This window comes from Hemiscyllium ocellatum, chromosome 14 (assembly GCF_020745735.1).
Source record: "Hemiscyllium ocellatum isolate sHemOce1 chromosome 14, sHemOce1.pat.X.cur, whole genome shotgun sequence".
In the NCBI taxonomy this organism is placed as follows: Eukaryota; Metazoa; Chordata; class Chondrichthyes; order Orectolobiformes; family Hemiscylliidae; genus Hemiscyllium; species Hemiscyllium ocellatum.
The window spans coordinates 72703370-72727587 of NC_083414.1; the positions used below are offsets into that span (position 1 = coordinate 72703370).

General features: G+C 42.8%; 1 protein-coding gene across 1 annotated transcript in view; it reads left to right on the forward strand.

The window, feature by feature from the left end:
* Positions 1-24218, forward strand: part of cacna2d2a (calcium channel, voltage-dependent, alpha 2/delta subunit 2a) — an 871148-nt gene that overhangs the window by 737564 nt on the left and 109366 nt on the right. The window contains exon 14 of the mRNA XM_060835047.1: positions 21981-22059. Within this exon, the coding sequence (XP_060691030.1) occupies positions 21981-22059 (79 nt within the window). The remainder of the gene's footprint in view (positions 1-21980; positions 22060-24218) is intronic.

Consider the following 24218-nt stretch of genomic DNA (forward strand, 5'->3'; position numbering starts at 1 on the left):
TGTTTGATGTTTGGGAGGATTTCTCCATTGAGTTTAATGAAGGGACGGACTAGAACTTGCCTTGGAATGGATGAGTAAAGGACTTTTTGAGATTGAGGCTGAGACCAATTTTTCAATTCAGAAGTATGGGCATGATTTTCACTGTTTGGCAATTCCAAAAGGAATGCCAGGAACAACACCAACACTCTACAAAGCTTTCCTTGATCTAACCAAGACTTTTGACTCAGACAATCAGGAAGTGTTGTGGAAGATCCTGTTAAAAATTCATCAACATTTTCCATGATATAATGCCGATGGCAGTACTCGCCAACTGTAATTTGACAAGTAGTGCATCAATAGTTATCCCAACACCCATTGTGTCTGAATCAAATTCAGGTCTGTGTCTGCTTTGTCTGATGAGGGGAAGATTTAATTCTCGTCTTGAAACCAGCCCGATCATTTTTACTGGAGGGGGTAATGAGTGAACAAATTGTCTCAAGCTGTTGGAGTTATTTGGAAAAGTAGGGTTTCCAATTTGAGAGATCTAGGTACTTTTTTGGGAGAAAAAATGCCAATGAGAGAGATTAGTTTCTTCATTGGGAGTATTACAATAGACATGAACGTGTGCAAACATGGGCTCAGCAAAACACTCAAGCTTTCAAGGCATTTAAACCACAAACTCTTGGAATTTTACGCAAAACAATACTGTGCAGTTGAAAAACATCAGTGCTTGTAATTTCACAAAGTTGTCTGTTGTAAGCCTAACAGCTATTGTTATGGAAATAGTGTTGCATGATTGAGTCCACAACCTTTCATTATCACAATTATGTTTATAAATTCAGAATTGAATTAAAAACTCCAAGACTTTGATATGGGGCTTGATTACAATGTGTGGTCTTAAATGTCTGTTTTTATTGAGATATTCAGTACTTGATGAAATTTAAACATAGTGAACAGATTTTTATCAATAAGTGTTTTTATTTTAAATGGTAAAATCACTTAGACTTCATTTCATCTCAGCATGGCTTCTGAAGTCTACACTATATTTGATACTACGTGAATTGGCGTAGAATGTGTAAGGGGAAAGTGAGTTAGAGGGTTTTATAAGTTGGTGTGATGTAGCACTAATTTTGGTCTGGAGGCTATGAGGAACCATGAGAGGTAAGTTGGAAGTATGAGTGGGCTCAGATAGACTGGAGAGTGTGTTTGGGAGACAGTAAAAGTGTAGTGAGCAGGTGGTGACAGGAGAGAGGGCTAAATGGCTGCTTCTTCTTTTAACATATATGTTGGACTCCTGGATCACTGAGGTGGGCTTTCACAGGCTATAGCTGTGCTACCTCTGCATTGATTCTAGGGTCAGCAGGCCCAATTCCCATTTCATCAATCTCTCTAGAACTAAAGTCTGACCATCTGGGACATTTTCTCTAAATTCTAGGTTTGCAGACACAGGAATGTTCAAGACTGTGTGTTTCTGTCCCAAGAATGAACAGTCAGTCTTCAATTTCTTCTCACTTTCTCCTCAATTCATCTCTCTCTCTCTTCCAATCTGACCACTTCATTTACTCTTATTTATTTGCAATGTCTTACTTGCAGTTGCATCTCTGGTGCTGTCTTTTTATTGAGGTTTGTTAACCCCACTAACACACTTTTTAACTGCTAATGACTTTAACTCATTCTCTTCCTTGTGTTGCCATTCACTGTCATTCCATTCCATTTGTCTGTTCTCTTAATTCAACTGTCTCTCACATTGTTGCCTATAATGTTGCCCTCTCATTCACAATTATTTTACTCTGTCTCTTTCTTTTCGTTCTCTAGATTACAGAGCAGGATATCTTTCAGAGTTCCCTAATATTGGTTGTCAGGAAAATGTTGCAATCCAATTAAGGAAGTGATAATAGAGTACTTGGAAGGTCAAGATATGACTACACCCAGTCAACCAGTTTATGAAAAGGATAGAACATAGAAAAATACAGCGCAGTACAGGCCCTTCGGCCCTCGATGTTGCGCCGATCCAAGCCCACCTAACCTACACTAGCCCACTATCCTCCATATGCCTATCCAATGCCCGTTTAAATGCCCATAAAGAGGGAGAGTCCACCACTGTTACTGGCAGGGCATTCCATGAACTCACGACTCCCTGAGTAAAGAATCTACCCCTAACATCTGTCCTATACCTACCACCCCTTAATTTAAAGCTATGCCCCCTCGTAATATCTGACTCCATACGTGGAAAAAGGTTCTCATGGTCAACCCTATCTAAACACCTAATCATCTTGTACATCTCTATCAAGTCACCCCTAAACTTCTTTTCTCCATTGAAAACAGCCCCAAGTGCCTCAGCCTTTCCTCATACGATCTTTCTACCATACCAGGCAACATCCTGGTAAACCTCCTCTGCACCCGTTCCAGTGCCTCCACATCCTTCCTATAGTATGGCGACCAAAACTGCACACAATACTCCAGATGCGGCCGCACCAGAGTCTTATACAACTGCAACATGACCTCAGGACTCCGTGACTCAATTCCTATACCAATAAAATGTGGGCGGCACAGTGGCACGCACTGCTGCCTCACAGCGCCAGAGACCCGGGTTCAATTCCCGACTCAGGTGACTGACTGTGTGGAGTTTGCACGTTCTCCCTCTGTCTGCGTGGGTTTCCTCCGGGTGCTCCGGTTTCCTCCCACAATCCAAAGATGTGCGGGTCAGGTGAATTGGCCATACTAAATTGCCTGTAGTGTTAGGTAATGGGTAAATATAGGGGTATGGGTGGGTTGCGCTTCGGCGGGTCGGTGTGGACTTGTTTCCACACTGTAAGTAATCTAATTTAATCTAAAAGCCAGTACACCATATGCCTTCTTCACAGCACTATTTACCTGGGTGGCAACTTTCAGAGATCTGTGTACATGGACATCAAGATCCCTCTGCTCATCCACACTACCAAGTATCCGACCATTAGCCCAGTACTCCATCTTCTTGTTACTCTTACTAAAGTGAATCACTTCACACTTAGCGACATTGAACTCCATTTGCCACCTTTCTGCCCAGCTCTGCAGCTTATCTATATCCTGCTGTAACCTGCCACATCCTTCCTATTTTGTTCGACAAATTTTTGATTGTTCTACTCATATAACTATATTTTAACAAGGTTCCATGCAAAATGTTGTGCACAAGATAAGGGCTCTTGTGGTTTGGGTAATACATTCACACTATTAAAAGATTGATTAAGGGACAAAAACAAACTTCTAATGGATCTGTCATTTTCAGATTGGCAGGTATGATGGGCTGCAGCAGGGAGCAGTGCTGGGACTTCAATTATTTACAATCTATGTCAATGACTTGAATGAAGGGATTGAGTGTAATCTATCTAATTGATGTCACAAAACTAGGCAGAAAAGTTAACTGTGAGAAAGATTCAAAGAATAAAACTTGCCTCGCCCAGAGGAGGCGGATTCAGGAGCATGTGGGGTAATTAGATAAGGATCCAGGATTTGTCTATAGCAGGATGAAAGAAGAGTAAAGAACCTCTTCAGATCTGTCAGATAAGTAAGACATTGTTGCTGTTGTCAAAAGACAGTCATGACTGTTTTAACCTTGATTTCTGGATTTTCCCATCAGAAAGCCTGTTTCCCAATGTTTTAGCAAGTCACCAGTGTCACTGAGGTGAGAGCACAGTGGAAAGAACCTGTTTAGTGAAACTGATAAGCTGGACAGACTTTGATCAATTACAATGAAGAGCTCCAGTCCTGGCTACTGAGAAACTGCTGTTCAAGCACTTCCCTTGGAGAGGGTTATCTCTGCTTGACGGGTGATTGCCAACCGCTTGCAAGGCACTTTACCTGTCTCGCAATTTATTCAACTTGAACTCCACTTTCCTGTTAAACGTCTTGGCCACAGCATGGGAGCAGATTAGACAGTGGCACCTTCCACCGTGGCTGAGGGCCAAGATCCCTTTGCCAACTGCTCCAGAAACAACAGGAGTTCAACACTAGCTGCTTCCCTCAGTGCATGCTCTCCCACATGGCAGATGAAATGAGTACAAATGAAACTGGTTAGTTGAAAAGAGGTGATACCCACAACAAAGGGTTGACAAATGATTCAATATCCTTGATATGCCCAAACAGCAATGGCTCAGGCTTTCATAGTATGTCATTGCTAACATCTTCAAACTCTTGGAAGGAGGTCTCCTTCTGAGTTAAACAAGTGAGCTTGCATTTCCAATGGCCAAAAAGGTAACTAACTGTCACAAAGAGTCAGCTCCTTCTTCCCAACAGGTCTCAGCATCTTGCTAAATTGTGTGTTTTCTTTTTCTGACAAGAGAGGAAGCAGAGTATTAGTGGTTGTAATGACATTATGTGGAAAGGAGAGATGGAAAGTATTTGTGGAGGGTGACTGTGCGGCATGGGTGCAAGAGGGCAATATATTGAGAATGAGTATAAAGTGTCTGCTGTTCAAATAATGGGGATGTGTGAAGTTTGTGGAAAGAAATGCATGAGTGGATCTGCAAAATATGTTGGCCTGAGAGTGCTGTGCGGGAGAGTACTAGGCATGTCAAGTAAAGAATGATGGAACCATAGGAAGGTTACAGCACAGAAAAGGGCCATTCAGCCCATTGTGTCCGTGCCAGCCAAACAAAAATCAAGCTGCCCATTCTAATCCCACCTTCCAATACCTGGTCCATAGTTTTGCAGATTACAATGCTTCTGGTATAGATCCCGGTTCCTTATTAACGGGTTGAGAGGTTTGGCCTCCACTACCACCACACGCAGTGAATTCCAGACACCCACCATCCTCTGGACAGGACAGTGTTTCTTCATGTCCTCTCTAATTCTTCCACTAATTATCTTAAACCTATGCTCCTTGTTAACTGACCTTTCCAGTAGGCAAAACTGTTCTTCCCTGACCCCTATTCAAACCTATCATAAATTTGTACACCACAATTTAGTGACCCCTCAGCTTCCTTTGTCCTCAGGAATCTTTCTTCATAGCTGCAACTTCTAAGCACCTGGAAGTGCTTAAAATAATTATAAAGTTTGAAGTCTTGTCAGGTACACAGGTTTTCTGTTTTATAAATGCAAGAGACCTGATAGGGAGAAATTGCATTGTGAAGGGTGTTGAAGAGGTCTCTTCTTACCTCATTACCTGATTCTGACCTCAAATTGACACATCTTAGTAGTACAAGCTTTTGCTTTCAAATCTCCCAGTTCATTTCTCACTCAAATCTCACTCCAACACTGAGAAACTGCCCTGTCTGTGATTCTGTGTTTTCAATGCATCATTAAATCAAGTCTGTATTTGTCTTCACAGAAGATGTATGAAATCCTGTGGGAGTTATTTCTGGAATGCTGCTAAATATCTATCCTTCAATTAACATCTTAATAATATCATCATCGCCTGCTTGTTATCTCATTGCTGTTTTTGAGAGCTTCCTATGCACAAATTGGTTACCACTTTTCTTACATTACGATAGTGACTACTTAAAAAGAATAATTTTGTAATGCTTTGGGAAACTGATCATGTGAAAGTGCTATATAAATGCAAGTCTTTCTTTCCCTGAACTCTCCCTCAGCTGTTTTCCTGCTCCTATATGTATTCCCTTAACTTTCACTGCAACCATTTCCTCTTCTGGAGCAGATGCCAAAGATTACAGGAAAATTGGATTAAGAAACTTATCTGCCATGATTGAATGGTGAAACAAACTCGATGGGCTGAATGGCCTAATTTTTGCTCCTCTGTCTTATAGTCTTATTGCTAACTGGTTTTCTGTGTATTAGCCTCTCATGTATTTCTTCTTTCAAATGATACACTATTGCACTTGGATCATCTAGTACTTTAATATTGTAATAATGTTGTAATATTATTCAATTTTGTGGACTCCTTTCCCTTGGAAATAAAAGCCAATACTCTGATTTCATTCCCACTAACTGCTGAACATCAATGCTAGCTTTTTGTGTGATAAATGCACAATGTTGAGTATAAGAGTTGGGAAGTCGTGTTGAGATTGTGCAGGAATAATGTGTCCAGTTCTGGGTCACCCAGTTGCAGGAAGGATATTATTAAGCTGGAGAGGCTTCCAAAGAGACTTACCAAGATGTTGCTAGGTGTGGGAGGTTTAAGTTATAAAAGAAAGGCTAAGTAGGCTGGACATTATTCACTGGAACATGGGAGGTTGAGAGGCAACCTTACAGTAGTTCATAAAACAATGAGGGTTATAGATAGGGTTAATGGTCCTTTTCCTAGGAACGGGATTTCAAAACTAGGGGACAGAATTTTAAGGTGAGAGGACAGAGATTTAAAAAAGACAAAGGGCAAATGTTTTACACAGGGTGGTTCCCAGGTGGAATGAATTTCCTGAGGAAGTGGTGATGTGGGTACAATTACAAAGGTTAAAAGATATTTTAATAAGTAAATGAAAAGTAAAAGTTTAGGAAGATATGGGCTAGGAGCAGGCAGATGGGACTAGTTTTGTTTGAGATTATGTTTGGCATGGATTGGTTGGGCCAAAGGGTTTGTTTCCATGCTGTATGACTGTATGATTCTGACTAGAAATTGCTGGAAAATCTCAGCAGGTCTGGCGGCATCTGTGGAGAGAAAGCAGAGTTAATGTTTTTGGTCCAGTGACTTCAGAACCGATTGTGGCTACAAAAATGTTGGTAGATATGCTGATGGGGGGGGGGAGAGGGGGGGAACGTGGAAGGAGTAACCAAAAGTTGGAGATGGAGACAAGAGTGAGAAAAACAGTAGGGCAGACAAAGGCCAGCCTGAGATAATGGAGACCACGGGTAACTGATCATAGGCTGTTTGTGGTAGCAACCTGTGTGATGACAAGGCCTGATGTGCGGGCGTTCATGTGAGGACATGGGAGAAGGTGCTCAGGTGCTAAAATCATTGAGTTTAATATTGAGTCCTGAAGTTTGCAGTGCACCCAAGTGGAAAATGACATGCTGTTCTCCCAGCTTGTGCTCAGCTTTGCTAGGGTACTGCAGCAGTCATGAGACAGATGTTGGCCAGGAAACACAGTGGTGTGTTGAAGTGGCAGATAACAGGAAGCTCAGGGTCATCTTTGCAAACAGAACATAGGTGTTCTCAAAGAGGTCTCCCAGTCTGCATTTCATGTGTAGAAGAGACCACATTGTGAGCCAAGAATACAAGAGATTAGATTGAGTGAAGTGCAGGTAAATCACTGCTTCATCTGGAAGGTACATTTGGCACTTGGATACTGAGGAGGGAAGAAGTAAACGGGCAGGTGTTCCACCTTCTGTGATTGCATGGGAAGGTACTATGGAGCTATGGGGATGTGTTAGGAGTGAAGGAGGAGTGGACCAGAGGAAATGATCCCTGCAGAAGGCTGACAAGGTTGGGGATGGCATCCCACTGCAGATGGCAGAAATAGCAACTCATCATCCTTCAAATGTGGATGCTGATGGGGTGGTAAGTGAGGACAATGGAGACCCTATGGCTCTTGGGAGAGGGAAGAGAACTGGTGAGAGGGTTGGACATGGCTGAGAGCCCTGTGAACTGCAGTGATAGAAACATAGAAACACAGGAAATCGTTTGGCCCTTTGAGCTTGCACAACCATTCAATACTTTCATGGCTGATTATGCAATTTCAATAGGGTAAAAAATGAGGTCTGCAGATGCTGGAGAAGGGCTTCCTGATGAAGGGCTTATGCCTGAAACGTCGAATTTCCTATTCCTTGGATGCTGCCTAACCTGCTGTGCTTTAACCAGCAACACATTTTCAGCTATGCAATTTCAATATCCCACTCCCACTCCATATGCCTTGATCGCTTTAGCCGCAAGGGTGATGTCCAGCTCCCTCTTGAATACATCTAATAAACAAGTTGAGCAAGCAACAATTTGATTTCAGATAGTCAACATGGTTTCGTCGAGGGCAGGTCGTGTCTCACAAACGTCATCGAGGTTTTTGAGAAGGTGACCAAGATGCGGTAGGGCAGTTGACGTGGAATACATGGACATCAGTTTAGCCTTTGAGAAGGTTCCACATGGTAGGCTGGTGGAGAAAATGCAGAGGCATGAAATTGAGAGTTATTTAGCAGTTTGGATTAGAAACTGGTGTTCTGGAAGAAGGCAGCGAGTGATGCTTGATGGAAACTATTCAGTTGGAGTCCAGTTACTAGTGGTGTGCCACAAGGATCTATTTTGGGACCACTGCTGTATGTCATTTTTATAAATGATTTAGACATCGGTGGATGGATTAGTAAATTTGCAGACGACACTAAAGTTGGTGGAGTAGTGGATAATTTGGAAGAATGTTACAGGTTGCAGGGGGACTTGGATAAACTGCAGAATTGGGTTGAGAGGTGGCAAATGGAGTTCAATGCAGCTAAATGTGAGGTGATACACTTTTGGAAGAATAACAGGAAGGCAGAGTACTGGGTCAATGGAAAGATTCTTGGTAGTTCAGAGGGATCTTGGAGTCCATGTGCATAGATCCCTGAAAGTTGCCTCCCAGGTGGAAATTGCTGTGAAGAAGGAATATGGTGTGTTAGATTTCATTGGTAGAGGGATTGAGTTCCGGAGCTGCAATATCATGCTGCAACTATACAAAAAGCTGGTGCAGCCGCACTTGGAATATTGTGCACAGCTCTGGTCGCCCGATTACAGGAAGGATGTGGAAGCATTGGAAAAGGTGCAGAGGAGATTTACCAGGATGTTGCCTGGTCTGGAGGGAAGATCTTATGAGGAAAGGCTGAGAGACTTGGATCTGTTCTCATTGGAAAGAAGGTGGCTAAGGTGGGATTTGATAGAGACATACAAGATGATCAGAGGATTAGATAGGGTAGACAGTGAGATGCTTTTTCCTAGGATGATGATGTCAGCTTGCACGAGAGGGCATAACTACAAATTGAGGGGTGATAGATTTAAGACAGATGTCAGAGGCAGGTTCTTTACGCAGGGAGTGGTAAGGGCGTGGAATGCTCTACCTGCTAATGTAGTCAACTCAGCCACATTAAGGAGATTTAAACAATCCTTAGATAAGCACATGGATGATTTTGGGATAGTGTAGGGGGACGAGCTGAGAATAGTTCACAGGTCGGCGCAACATTGAGGGTCGAAGGGTCTGTTCTGCGTTGTATTGTTCTATGTTCTAACTAGCCCCAAAAGATTTCTGTGGTAGAGACCATAAGAACCATAATACAACCATGAGGATGATGGGGAATCCTCGATTGAGGAAGAAGATGGGCATTTGAGAGGCCCCCTTGTAGAAGTGGGCATCATCGGAACAGATGCAATAGGATGGAATTGTGCCTTTTCAGGAAGCACAGAATGAGGATGCATAGTCAAGGTAACTATGGGACCTGGTGGGTTTGTAGTGGGTATTGGTGGCCAACCTATCCCCAGAAATAGAAACAGAGATGTCGAGGAAAGAAAGGGAAGGGAGGAGTCAGATATGGACCAGATGTAGGTGAGAGCAAGGTGTAAATTGAAAATGAAATAGATAAATCTTTCTCGTTCCAGACAAGAGAAAGAAGCAGTACTAATAATGTCATTGATATACCAGAGAAACAGTTGTGGGTAGGGGGCAGAATAGGACTGGAGGAAAGAACATTGCACATGCCCACAAAGAGAAAGGCATTATGGGGCTCATGTGAGTCCCCATGACCACATCTAGGCTAGGTGGAGGATAGGGAAAGTTCAAATCTTTTTTCCAAGAAAAAGTGGAGAGCCCTGAGACGATCCTGATTGAAATGTAAAAGGATTGCAAGTCTATGGTGAAGAGGAAGCAGCTGATGTCTGCAAACTGAAATTCTGAAGCTAAAACTTATAGCTCGAGTTCGTTAGATGGGTCAGTGTTTGTCCAATGTGTGCAGGAGGGTTCCTGACACAATATGTAGACAGGCCAACAAGAGGTGAGGCTATACTGGATTTGGTTCTAGGTAATGAACCAGGCCAGATGTTAGACTTGGAGGTAGGTGAACACTTCGGGGACAGTGACTACAACTCGGTGACTTTTACTCTAGTGATGGAGAGGGATAAGTGTGCACTGCAGGGCAAGAGTTATAGCTGGGGGCAGGGAAATTATGATGCGGTGAGGCATGACTTAGGATGCGTGGATTGTAAAAATAGGTTTCAAGGGAAGGACACAAATGACATGTGGAGCTTGTTCAAGGAGCAGCTATTGGGTGTCCTTGATAAGTATGTACCTGTCAGGCAGGGAGTAAAGGGTCTTGTGAGGGAGCCATGGTTTAATAAGGAATTGGAATCCCTTGTGAAAAGGAAGAAGGCGGCCTATGTAAAGATGAGGCGTGAAGGTTCAGTTGGGGCGATTGAGAGTTATAAGGTAGCCAGGAAGGACCTAAAGACAGAGCTAAGAGCAGCGAGAAGGGGACATGAAAAGTCCTTAGTTGGTAGGATTAGGGAAAACCCAAAGGCTTTCTATAGATATGTCAGGAATAAAAGGCTGACTAGGGTAGGTATCGGTCCAGTCAAGGATAGTAGAGGGAAATTGTGCGTGGAGGCAGAGGAGATTGGAGAGACACTAAATCAATACTTTTCGTCAGTATTCACTCAGGAACGGGACATTGTTGCTGATGTGAATATTGAGTCACAAGTGAGTAGAATGGATGGCTTTGAGGTATGTAGGGAAGAGGTCTGGGGAATACTGGATAGGGTGAAAATAGATAAGTCCCCTGGGCCTGATGGCATTTATCCTAGGATCCTCTGGGAAGATAGAGAGGAGATAGCGGGGCCATTGGCGTTGATTTTTATGTCGTCGTTGTCTACAGGAATAGTGCCAGAAGACTGGAGGATAGCGAATGTGGTCCCCTTGTTGAAGAAGGGGAGTAGGGATAGCCCGAGTAATATAGGCCAGTGAGTCTCACTTCTGTTGTGGGCAAAGTCTTAGAGAGAATTTATGAACATCTGGAAAGGAATAATGTGATCAAGGATAGTCAGCATGGTTTTGTGAAGGGCAGGTCGTGCCTCACAAACCTTATTGAGTTCTTTGAGAAGGTGACCAAGGAAGTGGACGAGGGTAAAGCAGTAGATGTAGTGTATATGGATTTTAGCAAGGCGTTCGATAAGGTACCCCATGGTAGGCTACTGCAAAAATTACGGAGGTATGGCATTGAGGGTGCATTAGAGATTTGGATTAGGAATTGGCTGGCTGGAAGAAGACAGAGGGTAGTAGTTGATGGTAAAAGGTTCATCTTGGAGTGCAGTTACTAGCGGTGTTCCACAAGGATCTGTTTTGGGACCATTGCTGTTTGTCATTTTTATAAATGACCTGGAGGAGGGGCTTGAAGGCTGGGTGAGCAAGTTTGCGGATGATACGAAAGTCAGTGGAGTTGTGGACAGCGAAGAAGGATGTGGCAGGTTACAGCGGGATATATATAAGTTGCAGAACTGGGCAGAAAGGTGGCAAATGGAGTTCAATGTAGCTAAATGTGAAGTCATTCACTTTGGTAGGAGTAACAAGAAGATAGATTACTGGGCTAATGGTAGGCTACTTGGTAGTGTGGATGAGCAGAGGGATCTTGGTGTCCATGTACACAGATCTCTGAAAGTTGCCACCCAGGTAAATAGTGCTGTGAAGGCATATGGCGTACTGGGCTTTATTGGTAGAGGAATTGAGTTCCGGAGTCCTGAGGTCATGTTGCAGTTGTATAAGACTCTGGTGCGGCCTCATCTGGAGTATTGTGTGCAGTTTTGGTCGCCATACTATAGGAAGGATGTGGAGGCATTGGAACGGGTTTAGAGGATATTTACCAGGACGTTGCCTGGCATGGTAGGAAGATCGTATGAGGAAAGGCTGAGGCACTTGGGGCTGTTCTCATTGGAGAAAAGAAGGTTTAGGGGAGATTTGATAGAGGTGTACAAGATGATTAGGGGTTTAGATAGGGTTGACAGTGAGAACCTTTTTCCACTAATTGAGTCAGCTGTTACTAGGGGAAACAGCTTTAAATTAAGGGGAGTTGGAATAGGACAGATGTTAGGGGTATATTCTTTACTCAGTGGGTTGTGAGTTCATGGAATGCCCTGCCAGTAGCAGTGGTGGACTCTCCCTCTTTATGGTCATTTAAGCGGGCATTGGATAAGCATATGGAGGTTATTGGGCTAGTGTAGGTTAGGTAGGCTTCGGTCTGCGCAACATGGAGGGCCGAAGGGCCTGCACTGCACTGTATTTTTCTATGTTCTATGTAAAACAAAATGAGATTAATGAATGTTGTAGACACAATACATGTTCAATGGTGGGATCGTGGTCCATGAGAGATAGGAGGGAGGTGTGTGAGAGCTGGCGCTTTGTCTCTGTAACGCTGAGGTCAGTACAACAGGCAACAACAGCACCATTCCTGTTGGCAGGCTTGATTACAAAGTCAGAATTGAATTTGAGAGCATAGAGTGCAGTCATTTCAGAGGGAGATGGGTTTGAAGGAGTATGGGGTGCAGAGAAATTGAGGCTGTTTTCAATGAACATGTTTAGTGCAGGTAAAATGCCAAAGGGAGGAGTCCAGGTGGAGGAAGAGTTTTGGAGGCCAACGAAGGCACCTATGGACAGGGAGAAGACTCTTCTCCAAAGAATGGAGGCAGACATGTTGGAAGAAAATTTCAACATCATATTGTGCTCAAAGTTCATTGAGATGGATCGCAGGGAATAAAACAGACTTTTGCTGAGTACAGATTGTAGATCAGAAGGAATAGTATATAAATACAGGAGGTGGACTAGAAGACGGGATGGAATCAGAAGGAAGGGAAGAGAGGAAGGTTCCAGAGGGTTATGAGGATCTCTAAGTTATCTTGTAAAGAAAATAGGAAGTTAGAATGTCAAATGAGTGGGAGGATGAAGTGGAATGGGGGAGGGGGGTGAGGGCAGCTCTAAGCCTGCATTAGGCAGTGCTGATGAGAGAAAAGTCGACAGTGTACATGGTGACACATGGCACTGAGTGTGGGCCTCAGAGTGAAGCAAGAATCGCTGTCTGAGGAAAATCTCTCTTTTCCTTCCACAGCAATCATGTCCTTCCTGTGATGCAATGACCAGAGCTATTCAAAATGTAATGTGGAACAATGTGAGGTTATTTACATTGGTGAAAAGAACAGAGAAACAGAATATGTTTTGACTAATGAGAAATTATGAAATGCTGATGTACAAAAGGAATTGGATATCCTCATACAAGAAGCACAGAAAATTAACATGCAGGTACACCAAACAATTGAGGGGCAAGTAGTTAGTTGGTCTTTTTGAACAGGAGTACAAGAATAGGGAAGTCTTGCTACACTTTGGACAGAACTGTAAGAAACTTGAATAGAGTTTCAGACATTTGTACAAACTTAACTGGGGTATTGTGTACAGTTGTCGAACATTGTAGAAAAGATGTGAACATTCTGGAGACCGTGCAGAAGCAATTTGCAAGCGTGGTCCCAGGAAAGAGAACTTCAATCATGAGGATAGATTAAAGAAATTGGGACTGTTCTCCTTGGAGAGAAGAAGGCTGAGAGGAGTTTTGATAGAGGTTTTAAAAATCATAAGTTGTTGGATAGATTAGTCACCATTAGAAAGAGATGACTGGTGGTTGTTTAACCTCCGGAAGGAGGAAGAGATTGAAAAGGAGAGTCCTTCATGGTAACCTCAGCTAGTGCAGGAATTGAATCCACACTGCTTGCATTGTTAACCAACCACCCAGCAAACTGTGCTAACTGACTCCACTGAAGGATTAGATAGGGGGACGGTCTTCCTGCTCGTAAAAGGAACAAGATCAAGAGGCATAGATTCAAAGTGATATGCAAAAGAGGCAAAGGTGTAGTGTGAAAGAAACATTTTTCACATAGCAAGTGCAGTAGGTAGGGTGTGAAATGAACATCCTGGAAATGTGATAGAGGTAGAGTTAATTGAGGCATTCAAGAGGACTTTGGATAATTATTTAATCATAACTAGTGTGCAAGAGTATGTGTAAAATGCAGGAGATTTGCACTCGGTAATGACGCTTATTTGAAGACCCAGTATAGGCTCGATGGGCTGAATAACCTCCTCCTACACTGTAACAATTCTGTGAACTGTTTTGAGGTCACAGCTGGAATGGTGTGAATAATTTTGTTAAGTGTACATGAGGAAGAATAAATTTACATAGATAAGGTAGAACGATGGTGCACTGATTCTGGGATGAGAAGGTTATTTAAAGTCTGGTTGAAGATTTGTAGCTCGGGTGTCCGTTGTTGTGGTTCTGTTCGCCGAGCTGGAAGTTTTTGCTGCAAACGTTTCGTGAATGGCATTCATCCACAAACTCCATTAACAGACACATGGACCTGGACCCCATATACAAACCACTACAGCTGAAACTGACACCCGGAAGTGGCAAGAACATCCATCAACAGATACAAACTACTACAGCTGAAACTGACAACCGGAAGCGGCAAGAACAAACCACTATAAATACCGGAAGAAACATCAAAGCAGCGCTTCACAGGAGGCTCCAATAGCACTGATGATGTTCCCTAGCAAGGGAACGAAACGTTTGCAGCAAAAACTTCCAGCTCGGCAAACAGAACCACAACATGAGAAGGTTATCCTGAGGAGGGCTTGACTCGAATGGCCCCGAACTAGTTGCAGTTTAATAGAATGGGAGGAGATCTTATTGTAACATAAGTCAATGCTGCGAGGTTGTTTTCCATGGATGGAGAGTCTTGGAGCAAAGGAAATCATTTCATAATTAAAAGAACATCCATTTAAGACTGAGGCAAAAAGAACTTTTTCGCTCAGAGGATCTTTGGGATTCTCTACTTCAGAGAATTGTGGACACTCAATTATTGAGTCCGTTCAAAGCTGAGAATGAAAGATTATTGGACTGTAACAGAATCAAGCGATATTAGAATCAGATCACAAAGAAGAATTGAGGTCAAGGATCAACAACGATTTTATTAAGGGAGGTTACAGGCTCTATTGACCAGATAGCTTATTGCTGATCCTATATCTAATATCAGTGGGAGAGTTCAAAACAAGGGGAGGTGTTTTTAAGGTGAGAGGAGAAAGACTTAAAAAGGGCATGAGAGGCAACTTTCTTTTACATAGAGGGTGGTATTTATGTGAATGAGAGTGGTAGATGTGAGTATGGTTGCAACGTTTAAAAGACATTTGGATAAGTTCATGAATAGGAAAGGTTTGGAGTGACATGAGACAAGCATAGGCAGGTAGAACGGGTTTAATTTGGGAACATGGTCAGCATGGACTGGTTGGGCTGAATGGTCGGTTCCATTTTCAGTGACTAAGGAGTGACACTGGTGAAACTGTTGTGCATTTGAGGCCTAGAGTAGAATTTCTTGTACCCCCTCAGCATTTGACACTTGGTGTCAAGGCTCACACAAAACAAATGACCACGTGAAAAGGGTACTGGAGGGTGTCTTCCAGTCAGGGACCCACATGTAGCACCCCAAGATCTGCCAGGTATTTACAGGGGCGTACTTCCATGGAAGATTTGACCTTGGAACTGAACACAGCACCAATGGAGTCACACTAAATACTCTAACCACCCCCATGGAAGAATACTTTAAAGGAATGGGGGAAACTTGAGCAAAGATGGAAATGAAATACAACATTTTCAGCCTCTGTGGCTTCTGTAAGATTTGCTGATTTCTCTCTGTGTGCAGACTGCATTCTGATAGGATATAAAATGTTTTGGGGTCACTGGAAGACAACCATTCCAGTGCACACCATTGACTTGTTATAAGCTGGACAGGTGAGTTGTTGATTTTAGTCAGTAAGTTGGAATCATATCACCTCCTACAGAGAGCTGCATGATCCTCCCTCAATACATGTCCTGATACAGATAACTTGGCCTACAGCTCAGTATCTGGACAACGATAATCTGTCCTTTGAGGATCTAGATATAAATGGATTTTAAATAATAGTACAAATAAGATCAGGTTTAGATTAATAGTTACAATGAATGTTATATCATGTGATATTCAACAATAGGGTGGTGAATAGGAAATCGAGACTGTCAATGGTATTTGCTGTATTTGTACAAAATCAGTACATTTCTTAAATTATATTTCAATATGGAACCTTCTTCATTTTTATCATAGAAGGCACTGAACTTCGATACAGAATCTTTCCTTAATAGGGGTGTGAAATTAATAGATTTTTCAATGAAATTAAAGTATTTTACACATAATAATCAGTAGTTTTGTGTATCAATACAGATAAATGTAAGCACTAAATATTAACAGCATTTGGGGCAGTGAGCAAGTTTTAACACTAATCCAACAGACTGCCATTATTAGTATTCAGTTGTATTTCTTGGTCTTTCCTAAGCATAAATATAAAGTAAAATGATGGTAAATGTTGAAAATCCCAAACAAAAGTAGGAAGTGCCGATAATATACAATCAATACCTGTAAACACGAGCATCTTTTGATGGAATTGGGAAGTGGATGACATTCACTAATGACACAGTGGATGACTAAAAACTGGAGGGGACAGAGAGAAGAGCAAGTGAACAGACGGTGCATACTGACCTCTGTCACTGAGAGAGACCTGTGGATTAATGGTCATAAAAAGGGCATCAGGGAGAAAGAGATGTAAATTAACCAGCTGAATGTAACAATGAAAGGCATTAAGAAACAAAAAGACACTAAAAATAACTGGTAATTTTGTGAAAAGCCACAGCAAAGCTCAGCACACGGTTTAGAAACATCAAAATGAATTAAGTAAAGAGAGAGATAGATGATGCGGCATTACCAGTACAGTACTGGAGTCAGCAGGAATATTGCAATTGCAAGCAATTTGGAGAAAGATCATACAGGGATTTGAAAAGAGTTTTTTTTCACTTTTCGAACATTTATTAGTTAAAGTTTTGGAAGCGGAAAACGTGATTCAACTATGTCAGCTATCATCCAATCAATTTTCGATTAATAAAGGGAAGGCGAGATTCCTTGAGGATGTACGTGATTTGTCAGCAGGAATTAGAAGATCGTAAGGATGAAACCTCAAGGAATATACCAAACTATAGTTGGCAACCTAATACAGACAGACTGTTCAGACCAGAGTGAGACAGACTGATGGTGTACACCAGTGTATGACACAGAGGTCTCGATCTCCCAGTCTCTGGTTGGTTCGAGACCAGACATAACCATCAGGACCTCTCAGAGGCTCCAAATCTCTGATTCCCTGGGAGATTTAAACTTTCGATGGGAATTCCCCAGATCTCTCTGAAATATCTCACCGTGAGTTAGAAACAAAGTTGGGAGACACTTACTTGGGTAGTTACACGAAATTGCAGAAAGATAACCACCTGATGAAGGAGCAGCACTCGGAAAGCTAGTGCTTCCAAATAAACCTGTTGGACTATAACCTGGCGTTGTGTGATTTTTAACTTGGAAAAATAAAACCTAAGTCAAATTCTTGGCCTACAACTGACCTTTGCCTCTCCACCCTGACCCCTCTCTGACATCTACCTGACTCCACAACCCCTCATTACTGATTCCCGCTAATATACTGACCTCTCCAAACCCTGAATTTACCCAGCCTCACCACTGTAGCACCCTGCCTCTTGCCCAGTTGCCAGCATACCACAATAGCACCCTGCCATCCTCCACCTTTACCAATCTTCCACCCTATCATGCTCACATCCTATCACACAACCCTCCTCCCACCCTGAGTTTGGAATTCCCAGCTCAGTCGCAGCCTTTATAAAGAAAGCAGGAGCAGAAATCCAAGGATTACTGTTCCCTGAAAATTCAGTCCACAATGTTCAAACGAGAGTGAGAGACAGACTGGAAATTTCACCACTAGGGCAGAAGCTTCATTCTAGAAATCTCCCAACTCAGCATATTAGGATCATTGCGAATAGTCCTCACATGTACAATTTTCACCTCTGTAGATGTTGGCAAGGGGTGTGATTTGATAGTATGATACAGCCTCAGCAGTTGTCTCTAGATGCAATTCAGAGGAGGCCATAGAGCTGCTGAGTTGAGCCAATTGAATGGCTCGGCTCATCTTGGTTCTCTGAGGCTTTGGTCCCATTGCGTAAAAGTTGTTAGGCCCTCTAGCCCTCTCCTATCAAAGTATGACTTCTCAGACTCCCATGCTATTCCCATTACCACTCACCCAGTTTCCACTATGGCCAGACCACAGGACCCATGACCAAATAAAAAAAAAGGTTGTAAACTCTGAGAGGCCTAACTTATACACACTTGATACTGAAAAACCTCTCCATCATGAACACCATTCAAAATTGTAAATCCTCTGAAATGATTTGTAAAAACAAATTTCTACTCAAAATTACATCACAGATAGCTAATCAACCTGTTAAAGCTGTAAATTAAGATGTAAGCCAATTTTTGAAACCAATCTAAAAATACTTAATAGGTTGAGCTGACAGTCATTGGGAAATGTCAACAACTGGAATTGCAGAATAGTTAGCTAATACAGGCTGTCCCCACATTGAGAACAGGTTACCTTCTTGTGTCCATTGTCTATTTGTACACAAGTTGAAACATAATGTAAAATATTTGTTTGTAAGTACAGGAAACATTCATATGTTGAATCTTTAAACTATTATCAATAAACCCTTGAATGGGACCGCATTCATGAATACAAATACTCATAAATCGGATATTCATAAATTGAGGAGTCCCTTTATTTTTGCATTTCAGAAGATGGCCTGTCACTGAATGAAGTAAGGAGAAAATGTGGACTGCAGATGCTGGAGGTCAGAATCAAGAATGTGGTACTGGAAAAGCACAGCCAGTCAGGCAGCATCCGAGCAGAGGAGAATCGATGTTTCGGGCATAAGCCCTTCACCATTCATTCCTGATGCTGCCTGCGCAGCCGTTCTTTTCCAGCACCACACTCTCGACTCAATGAACTAAGTCCATGAGAGTGTACTTTAACAAAGGTTGTCTTCTCCTTTATTCCAACTACAAGTTACAAATTATTTCTGTTTTTCTTTTCATTTTTATATAGTGCTAAGAATTAAAATATCTTAAGATCACAACACTTAAAAAGACCTTCACCTTCAAGCATCTTTACGCTCTTCCATAAATTTCTGGTTGCCTTCCTATTTGAAACAATAAAAATGGGGCTTGATTGATTGAAATAATCAGTAATTTTAAATAATCCTTCTTGGTTTGGTTTCACACTGTGATTCATGGCCTATCCCCTTCCCACTGATGGTAAAAATGGGATCATCCATATCTGGGTCCCACCTGCCATTTTTAAATGTGTCTAGAGTCAGTCTGATTCACAGAAACTTCACTGTACGGTGTTCATTCCGACTGGTAGAAGGACAATACAAAATTCACTGAAAAGAAATACAACAAGCATGTGGAATGAAGGAAACCGATCTTAATCATTAAAAACTCTATACTGTAGTCATTGGAAATGGCTCATTTGTTTCTGTCTGCAGTAGCCTATTTCACCTTATGGGATTGTTATTAATATCCTGATTAACATTTTAATATGTCAAAGCTCATTGTTGGTTCCTTTTCCAAAATAACTTCCCCCTTCCCCCCGCAAAATATGCATGCAAACGCAATGCAGTATTTTGAGGTATAATGCTTGCTTGCATCGTAAATTATGATAATCTTTGATTAGAAACAGCCTTTTCGCTCTCAGAATAATCTTGATGCTGCAATGATTAACCCACCACCTCTTTGCTGTAAATACATAGGTTGAAGTGAAAAAGAACGCAGAATTGTCTGCGTAGTGAGCTATGAGTGACCTCTGCTGGCTGATTCAGAATAGCCCATTTAGTCCCACAGGCTGAAGGTGCCATGCTATCTTGCATGCTCACCTGAGGGGCACACGGGGCTTCATTTTACCAGCACTCATGTCCGGAAACCACTCTAAAGACTCTCACCTACTATCATTGAGCTATGGCCAGCACATAGCCTCTGAAAATGAGGAATAGAGGCCAAACACATCAGGCAGGGGTACATTTATCTTTATATTGACAATGTATTCACCAGCAAGTTTTGTTGATATTTAATCAGACACTGTCCAAATGGATTCTACGGAACAGTTTTAAAAATGGACACCAAAGGTGGCGTAAGTATGAGTGTGGCATGTTGTGATCCAAAAAATTTGAAGCTTATTGATTAATGAAAACAGGCTATCTGGTCACCACATTACCAAAAGAATGTGGATATTTTGGAGAGAGTGCAGAACACGTACACCAGGATGTTGCCTGGTATGGAGAGTGCCAGCTGTGAAGAGAAGTTGAGTAGATTAGGATTACTTTCATTAGAAATATGGAGGTTGAGGGGGGACCTGATTAAGGTCCACAAAATCATGAGAGGTATAGACAGGGTGGATAGCAAGAAGCTTTTTCCCAGAGTGGGGGACTCAGTTACTCAGGGTCACGAATATAAGGTTGGAGGAGAAAAGTTTACGGGAGATATGCGTGGACAGTTCTTTAGGCAGAGGGTGCTAGGTGCCTGGAACACATTGCCAGTGGAGGTGGTAGAGGGGGCATGATAGCATCATTTAAGATGTATCCACACATGTACATGAATGGGCAGGGAGCAGAGGGATACAGATCCTTAGAAAATAGGCGATAGATTTAGATCGAGGATCTGTATTGGTGCAGGTTTGGAGTGCCGAAGGGCCTGCTCCTGTGCTGTAATTTTCTTTGTTCTCTTTCTTCATTCTTATCGCAGAGTCAAACATGGTTTTCATGAATGCAGTTGATGGTCATTGCATAATTTGCTGGTCTCAAATTAATTCCAATTTTAATGGATTAGACCCCATTTTCTCAAAATGTGGTGCTCTTTTGAAAACATGATTGAAAATATTCTGATTTATTTTTCACCTGTATTGGCTTTCATCTGATTTTTGAATTCAGGTTGACAAGGTGGGGAGGAGACAGAAAATCAATAATTGAAACTGCTCTCTGCTTCATATATGGTCAGGCCAATGTCTTATTATGATCCATTTGAGTGAGTGAGGCTTTAAGCAGCTGACTGGCTCAGGCAGAGTTCGAGATTCAACAAATAGGTCAGAATTTTGTATCATGCAAGATGGCAATCGAAAGCCAATAGGTACAGGTTAATCTACCAAGCCAGCACATCTCTGGATAATATGGGCAATTTAGCATGACCAATCTACCTAACCTACACATCTTTGGACTGTGGTAGGAAATCAGAAGAAAACCACAGGGACATGGGGAGAATGTGCAAGCAGACAGTTGTCCAAGGGTCAAATTGAACCTGGGTCCCTAGCGCAGCAAGAAAGCAGTGCTAACCACTGAGTCATCATGCTGCCACCACGAATAGCTCAGGTTCTTCCCATGCACATATTCCCAAATAACTTAATCCCTTCCCATCCATTCCCATTCCAATAATATTAATGCACAAAGCACTTTCCTATTCACTCCATTGCACCTAATTTCAATGAATCGAACCCTTCGTTGTAGAATGCCAATGGACAAAAGTTTTTTGCATCCAATCACAATTATGTGAAATCTCAATCAACCAGATGTTTTCCATTCATTACCATTGTACAGAATTCTGCTGTATAAAGTCCCTTTCTATATATGTTCCTAGATAGAATCCTAATGGTTGACGTAATTTTCCATTCATTGACATACATTTTAATAACCAAATCATTTAACATCCAGTCACTTTGAAAACAGTCTCAATGGATAAAATCCCTTTTTCTGCTTGCTCCCATTATACAGAATCCCACTGTGTCTCACTCTTTCTCTTTCTGTAACATTTTATAGAATTCCAATGAACCAAATCACTTCATTTCCACCTCCTAATGGAGGAAATTCCTTCACATTCACTTCCAATGCACTAAACCCCTTTAAATTCACTTCCCATCTCCAGAAGGATAAATATCTTCAGTGATTCTAACATGAGAGGATGACAACACAAAAAAAAATCAACTGAAGATCATTAACAAACAGAGCATACATGTAGATAACAATATTGACATCAAAACATCTGGAATAAGGACAGGAAAAGCTGGATTGAGAGATGTAACTGCAATATTTAAATGTACCCTCTAGTCACGTTTTCTCTCTTTCGCTGTCTCTACACTTAGGTCCGTGTCTTTACTTTCTCAGTTGGACAGCACAACTATGATGTCACACCTCTACAGTGGATGGCTTGTGCAAATAAAGGTACGAGGAACATCACTGTACACTTACAGGCACAGGATATTAGTGCAGTTAAAGCTAAGAGGAATATCAATGCAGAGGTACAGGTGAGGTATGATTGCATAGTTGAAGCAATGATGAATATCACTGCACTTACAGGCATGGCGTGTTAGCACAGTTAAGGCTATGAGGAATAGCCTTGTGGAATTACAGGCACAGCATGTTAACACAGTTAGAGGCACAACAAAAATCACTGCACTTACAGGTGCAGGATATTAGCACAGTTAAAACTATGAGGAATATCACTGTAGTTACAGGTGCAGGATGTTAACACAGTGAAAACAATGAGGGATATCATTGCAGAGTTACATGCACAGAAAGTGAACACAGTTAAACTTATAACTGTGAAATTATAGCCAGAGGTGTAGGATATTGACCCGGTTGAAGGTATAAGAAATATCAGTGCACAATTACAGGCACAGGATACTAGCACAACTAAAGCTACGAGGTGTATAACTACAGAGGTAGAGGTATGGGATATAGGCATATTTAAAGATAAAAGTAATATCACTGCACTGTGGGTACAGGATATTAGCAAAATTAAAGCTATGAGGAATATAAATGTAGCTGCAGGCACAGGATGTTGGAATAGTTAAAAATATAAGAAATGTCATTGTAGTTACAGGTATAGAATGTTAGCAGGTTAAAGCTATGAGGAATATCATAATAGCACTACAGAATGTTAGAACAGTTAAACCTAGAGGAACATCACTGCACAGTTACAAGCACAGGATGAAAATGTGTTGCTGGTCAAAGCACAGCAGGCCAGGCAGCATCTCAGGAATAGAGAATTCGACGTTTCGAACATAAGCCCTTCATCAGGAATGAAGAGTAGTTTCCTCCGCTACTGGCACCACCCCCCACCTTTTCCTCCACTCACTGGCACCACCCCCCACCTTTTCCTCCGCTCACTGGCACCACCCCCCACCTTTTCCTCCGCTACATCGATGACTGTATCGGCGCTGCCTCGTGCTCCCACGAGGAGGTTGAACAGTTCATCAACTTTACTAACACCTTCCATCCCGACCTGAAATTCACCTGGACTGTCTCAGACGCCTCCCTCCCCTTCCTAGACCTTTCCATCTCTATCTCGGGCGACCGACTCAACACAGACATCTATTATAAACCGACTGACTCCCACAGCTACCTGGACTACACCTCCTCCCACCCTGCCCCCTGCAAAAACGCCATCCCATATTCCCAATTCCTTCGTCTCCGCCACCTCTGCTCCCAGGAGGACCAGTTCCAACACCGCACAGCCCAGATGGCCTCCTTCTTCAAGGACCGCAGATTCCCCCCAGACGTGATCGACGATGCCCTCCACCACATCTCCTCCACTTCCCGCTCCTCCGCCCTTGAGCCCCGCTCCTCCAACCGCCACCAAGACAGAACCCCACTGGTTCTCACCTACCACCCCACCAACCTCCGCATACAACGTATCATCCGCCGTCATTTCCGCCACCTCCAAATGGACCCCACCACCAAGGATATATTTCCCTCCCCTCCCCTATCAGCGTTCCGCAAGGACCACTCCCTTCGTGACTCCCTCGTCAGATCCACACCCCCCACCAACCCAACCTCCACCCCCGGCACTTCCCCTGCAACCGCAGGAAATGTAAAACTTGCGCCCACACCTCCACACTCACTTCCCTCCAAGGCCCCAAGGAATCCTTCCATATCCGCCACAAGTTCACCTGTACCTCCACACACATCATCTATTGCATCCGCTGCACCCGATGTGGCCTCCTCTATATTGGTGAGACAGGCCGCTTACTTGCGGAACGCTTCAGAGAACACCTCAGGGACGCCCGGACCAACCAACCCAACCACCCCGTGGCTCAACACTTTAACTCTCCCTCCCACTCCACCGAGGACATGCAGGTCCTTGGACTCCTCCACCGGCAGAACATAACAACACGACGGCTGGAGGAGGAGCGCCTCATCTTCCGCCTGGGAACCCTCCAACCACAAGGTATGAATTCAGATTTCTCCAGTTTCCTCATTTCCCCTCCCCCCACCTTGTCTCAGTCGGTTCCCTCAACTCAGCACCGCCCTCCTAACCTGCAATCTTCTTCCTGACCTCTCCGCCCCCACCCCACTCCGGCCTATCACCCTCACCTTGA